At 50.0% G+C, this 6,079-nt stretch overlaps 1 protein-coding gene across 11 annotated transcripts in view; it reads left to right on the top strand.

Moving 5' to 3' along the window:
- Positions 1 to 2,403: 2,403 nt before the first annotated feature.
- The window catches only part of NAXD (NAD(P)HX dehydratase), an 84,569-nt gene continuing 80,893 nt past the window's right edge, over positions 2,404 to 6,079 (top strand). For 4 of the 11 annotated variants that reach the window (XM_075061497.1, XM_075061496.1, XM_075061492.1 and 1 more), the window contains exon 1: positions 2,404 to 2,513. In XM_075061497.1, coding sequence (XP_074917598.1) covers positions 2,447 to 2,513 — 67 coding nt within the window. In that variant the 5' untranslated portion in view covers positions 2,404 to 2,446. Of the gene's footprint in view, positions 2,661 to 4,250; positions 4,908 to 6,079 lie in introns of those variants that run through there. The other 7 variants (XM_075061495.1, XM_075061494.1, XM_075061489.1 and 4 more) reach the window with 4 other exon arrangements.

Here is a 6,079-nt window from a genome sequence, read left to right as displayed (position 1 = left end):
GTACAAAGCATGCAAGGGAGCTGGAGAAATGAAACCAGAGAAAGAGAGTGAGCAAGTGAAGGAACTATCAGGACCAGTTGCTAAGAAAGAAACACAGACTGTAAAATTAACCTGAAGTAAATGTATTTGTGGTTACTCTTTCTCACTGCGCCATGGGGATGTGACTATATCTAGTTTTATAAATAATTGTAATTTCTCTGCCCTATCACCCAATTGGATAAAACCTTTTGAAATAAGTAAATGGAGTTAGGGGACATTAATCATTATGGGATATTTATGGAATGTGCTCTGTGGATTCAGGTTTGCAGCCATGACTACCAGAGTAGGGAGCCTGGATCACTCGCTCAACCTTAGATGTGGAGTTGCAGGCCATGTTACAGGTGATTCTTTGTTCTGCTTAAGGCTCCTTTGACTCCGTCGCCTATGGGAAGCAGAGTGTATCTTAGAGCAGTAATGAAGCTGCTCTAACTGATCCTGGGTCTCTGCCAGGCCAGCCACTGAACAGCCTCAGAATATGGGGAGCGCAAAGGTGCCTTATCATTGCATTCCCCCAAAACCCCAAAGTAACTGAGAAACAAAGCTTCTGGAGGAGTACCTTTCATTGCTGCATCAACAGACTTCAGAGGATCCTGCTACATCAGAAGACTGAAACACTGAAACAAACATTTCTGTAATAAACAACTTCCCATCTTGTCATCTATCATTTTATATTTAGCACAAAATATGTCTTTGGTGCAGCTGCCAGTATCCTGCATACTAAAAACAGGAGATGCCTTGATGGGAGTCAACAGACATTCATTTTCTTCTTCCTCATCCGCCAATGGACAAATGATCACCAGAAACAAGATTCAAAGGTGACTACATGACCTCTGTCCCCAGTGCCAGATTCCAGACATGTTTACTCTGGAGTTGGAACATTGTAATTCCACAGCATAATATTCCATTCCTTGGGTCAAATTTCTTGGAAAAGCTAAAGCGCATTAGCAACTGGACTTCTTTTGGGCTGCCATGCAATCTGTACATCAGCTCAGGAAAAAAGAGGTTACTCATGCTAAATGAGTACAGAGGGAATTTGCCCGAACTGGTATTTTTTTTTACATTCATAGCAAACACGAAGAACCTATATTAAGGAAGTGCAACTAAAAATAATTAATACTTGACAGTGACCCTAAATTTTAATAAAATGACTGGAGAAAATCATTTGCCTTGTCCCTACCAGAATAAGAATTGACCAAACCATTAAAACTGTACTGACTTTGTCCCTGTTGTTAGACCAGGTGTTTATATGAGTTGATATCAAAAGTATTCTTGGTAGAACTGTGCATGAATCTGGGACAGAAAATAAAACTGTCCTGAGCCTTAATGTCTCAGATTTCTTATGAGCCAAATTCAACCTCATTGGCTAGCCTCCTCTTTTCATTTGTTACCCGGGTTTCATATGTGAAATATAACTAGGGATGTCCATAATCATGGCATTTCCATTCACCCTGGCATGTTCTGGAGTTAATGGAAGTACTTCAATAATCCCATTTTAATGATCTACCAAGAGATATTAATAGCAATTTAGAGATGATTCTCACTCATAAATCAGAGTGTCACACAGATAACCCTGGTCAGATGAGGGAGTTTTTTGAAAGAAGAGATCAAATTAAAAAATAGGAAATGTAATTTATAGGATAAAAAAAATTAAACCATCAACTTGAAAAGCCTATATTATAAATTTATTTTGTATATGAAAAGTAAATCCTGATTTGAACAGTCTCATTTACATTTTAACAGCATTCTGGGCTTGGATTTTTAACCCTAATCTTTTGTCAAGCAACAATCCTAAACTAAATTCAGATCCTTTGGCAACATTGCAAATTGCAACGTTGATAACTTCTTAAAGGACAGATTTAACAATCTGTTGGGCTCCAAGCAGGTCTCAAGAAGTAAGAATGAGGGAGAATCAAGCAGTTTCTGTCTTTGGTCTTGGATTCTGGAGGGGAAGAGTGGGCTGGATTTAGTACTGGGCAGTGACCCCCCTCAAAATCCAACTGCCCATGTTGTTCCTTGCTTTGGGTTTAGGTGTTCCCCTCCTTCCTACATTTCCACCTGTCTTTTGGCCAATGCATAATATTGTTCGCACTCCACTTCAAGCAGGAGTGGGGAAACCTTCACTCTTTTCTCATCTGTGCAGCAGGGGGTGGGAGAGGTGGCTTCTGGTGCATAGTTGTTGCCTTAGATCAGCAGGTAAAATGCTCTCAGCAGGCCCTGACACCTTCTCGAGCCCAAGTGCAGCAGGACGGCCTACTCCGCTGTAGCCGGCAGCAGGCTCTGGCGTGTCTGTCAGGAGCTCGGCTAGAGCCGGGATTGGCTGCCGCTGGTGGGTGTGCCCCAGAGCAAGGCGTGGAACTCCGGGCCTGTGTGGGCAGCGCGCGGTGGCTCGGAGCCGGAAGCAGCGCTGATGAGTTGTGTCAGGTACTTGCCTGTGTGTTTGGCAGGAGGTGGTGTGAGCCCCGCTTGGTGGCTAGGTAAGAGGAGAGTGCAGAGCGGGGGCGTGCGGGGCCCGTTCCCAGGCCCCCCCGAGATGATTTGGGAAAGGGGAACTGTCACCACTTGTGTGCTTGCAGCACTGGCCTCGGCTGTAGTTACGATCTTCTGGCTGCAGTATGATGAAGGTATAAGCCCTCTCCACTGGGGGTCTCGCCAGTAGGGAGTGGGGGGGCCGCAGCTTTGTGTGGGCGGCAGCTGCAGCCAGCCTAAGCGAATGGCGGAAGCTTTCCCAGCTCGGCACAGGCCAGACAGGTGTGTGCTGGGCGTGTGTCGCTGGCTTTCTGAAAACGGCTGGACAAAGCAAACTGTCCTGTACCCAAGCAGGGTCACTACTCGTCAGACAAACTGCCTGTTGGTTTGGGTTGCCCAGAGTTGATGCTCTTTAGGGCACCCCCCCCCCCCGACTCCCCTGCGGGGTTTTACAGGCGCGGCGCGGAGGAATTAGAAAGAAAAGCGTGGGTGGATGGGTGTTTTCCCAGAGCAGTGCCACGGAAAGCATTGGAAGAAGGAGCTCAGCAAGAGGGTTGTGCTTCCTGCTGTAAGACGCAGGGCCCTATATGAGAACAGCAATGAGTTGTAATTTGATTTCAGTCGTCTTGCATCTACAACGCTGTGTACAAATATTACCTAATGTTTAGGTCCAACCTGTACATTGTGCCTTCATCGTTTTATATAAAACCTAGTATACATGGAAAGTGTGTAATGATTATAAACTGTTCTGTAGTCAGTTGGACGGAGGCTTTCCCTTGCCATGTTCGCAATCCAGGGTTTCAGCGTGACAGCTACAAAGTGAAACTCACTAGCGTCCAAATAGGAGTGAGATGTATATAGCAGGCAACGTTATGGGTGGGGGGAGCTATAGCAGGAAGCTTTATTTTTTGGAGCTGGTGTTTGGTAAGAAGATATCGATGATTACTGAAGAGCTGTTTCGGTTGCTCAGGGCAGGAGCTGTCTTTTAACAAGGGGGTCCGCATCACATTGGACCAGTTTTCAGCGTAGGGGCCTCGGTGTTTGCCTGTCGCCTAACATAATGACCTCTCCTAGTGCGTCTGGACTAAAAATAATACACCCAGGCGCAAAACTCCCACACCTGCCTTTTACCGTGAGGATGATAATGGACAAAACTAGCGAGTTCCCCGGGAGCATGACGCACGGGGAGTGGGATGTTTGCCAGGAGCTGCAGAGAGCAGGGCTGAGGGGACCGGCCACCGGGGCCGGTTGGTTGGTTGAGGAACCAACCGCAGCCTGACTCGAGCGGCAGGTGCTGTCTGTGTGTCCGGTCCCCGCTGCATTGCCTGGGCCTGGCCCGGCTGAGCGAGCTCGGAGCTCCGGCGCATCCCCCGCTCCCAGCAGCTGCGGGCCGGCCCGGCTGAGCCCCGGCGTGCGGGGTGAGGTAGCTGCGCGCGCAGTGCTGTTGACGCCGGCGGGGGGGTCTGGCCGAGCTCGTTGCGGCGCTGTGTTGGGGGGGGGTGTTGTGTAGGGGGAGGGCAGCGTGCGGGCTCCGGCCAGCGGCGGCGGGGAGCGCAGTGTGAATGAGCAGCGAGCGGGCTGCAGCCCAGCCGCTCCTGTTTCCGGCGCCCGGGGACGCCGCGCCCGGGTGACTGGCTGCAGCGGGCGCGCCCTGCGCTTGCGGGGCCGCGGCTCTGTATACGGGGGGGACCGGACGGGCCGCGGCCGGAAAGCTTTTGTTTTGCGCGGGCGCCCGGGGGGGATGCGGGCCCGGCGCTCGCTTTCTTCTCGCCACTGTGCCGCTGCGGCCGCCGGGTTAGGGAGGCCGGCGGCGGCGCTATCCCCCCTTCCGGTGCGCGCCATTGAGCGCCGGCCGCGCCGAGGATGATCACCAACACGCGGGGCTTCTGTGGTCCGACCTGGAGACGCGGCGCTGCTGGAGATTTGGGCGAGGCCGACGTGCAGTCGGCGCTGGACGGGAACTTTCGGAACAGCCATGTTACCGGGACGTGGCTGCCGCCTGCGAGCTGGGCTTCGAGCGCACCCCGGAGCAGTTGCCGCATCCGCATCAAGGCCTCAAGCGCCAGTACTACCAGGCCCGGGACGGGCTGAAGAAGAGCGGGCCGCCGAAGATCTGCAAGTACTTTACGACAGAGACTGACGGATCCTCAGCTGCCGGGGGGGCCGACAGGCGCGCCCGAGCCGCGGCCCATCCCGCGACAGCGCCCAGCCCGCCGCCGGGCCGCCCACGCCGGGCACCCCCCACAACAGCCGCGAGCCCGACACCGAGCTCGACGAGGATGCCGAGCTCGAGTCCCCCCACGACCACTTCACCGAGGACTCGGGCGAGTGCTCGTCCTACGCTGAGCACCCCATCAAGGTGGAGTGCCCCCCGTTCGCCATCCCCGTGCCGCCTGCCGAGAGTGAGTACCCGCAGCCGGGCCGGGGAGCCCCACCCCGTATGCACGCCGGTAGGGGAATCCCTCCCCCTGTAGTCACCCCCATATCCTCTGTACCCCCCATACAATAGACGTACTAGCGCCTCTAGCTAACGTGCTTCCAATCGCTTCTGCACTGGCCTCTTCCCTTCCAGACCCGTCTCATCTTCTTCAAGGGAAACTGGATTAAAGCTTCTTTAGTCTCTTTAACCCCTTCCCCCCACTATGGAGTCCTATCTCCTCCATTTAATTTCTCTTCTCCTTCCCTATCCCAGTGTTTCGTCCCTTTGACTCTTCCCAGAACCAAAACAGGAGCTGAAAGGAATTATTGTAGTTCATGAAGCTCTTAAAAATACCAAGTAAATAGTTGCATTATGAGGGAGGGAGAATGAAGGTTCTGCTGGTTTTCATTCCTTTGTTATCAGTAGGAAACTAATTGGAATTAATGTAGAGATAAGATAGAAGGTGTCAAACTGTTCTGGATAAAAAGAGTGGCATCCTCATCACTCCTGCTATGTTTAAACTTTGCTATAGATGCTATGCAGTTCTGTTTCACTGTGTAACTATTATTTTTTAAAAATATTTTTCTATGATAATAGGTAAAAACAAAGAGAATGTTTTCCTAGCTATATACTGTCATTACTTGGCCAAAAACCTAAGTGGGCCTTTTCAGGAACTTGTATTTGATTCAGTTGTATAGTAGTACAGTTGAAGGGGGTGGGAAATATAGAAAGCAAGATAAAGCCTGCCCCTTTCCCTGTTGCCCTTTGTACTCTGCACAAATGTTTTTTTAAAGTCCAATCTTGTGCTGTGTGTATTTTGTCTAAAACCTGAATCTGTCTTCGGAACACTCAGAAGTTAGCCAATTGGTTGACATTTAACCAGTCTCCTTTTTATACATAAATCTCATCAAAGTGTTGTTTACACTACCATCTTTTTTGAAGTGCAAATCTAAAACACCAGCAGGCTGAAACTCAATTCTGATTAGTGTAATTACCTGCAATACACAAATGAGGCTATACCATTCAATAGCTTTCACAAACCTGTTTAAAAGATCAAAAAACCTCTTCCTATTTTTGAAGTTTAATACTACAGCAGTTAAAAGATGTGCCTAGTTGATTTCACGTTATGTTTTGGATAAGCATGTATTCCCTATT

The sequence above is a fragment of the Chelonoidis abingdonii genome, chromosome 1 (genome assembly GCF_003597395.2).
Source record: "Chelonoidis abingdonii isolate Lonesome George chromosome 1, CheloAbing_2.0, whole genome shotgun sequence".
Classification (NCBI taxonomy): Eukaryota; Metazoa; Chordata; order Testudines; family Testudinidae; genus Chelonoidis; species Chelonoidis abingdonii.
Note: the sequence above shows the minus strand (reverse complement) of the source record. Positions and strands in the feature narration are given on the sequence as shown.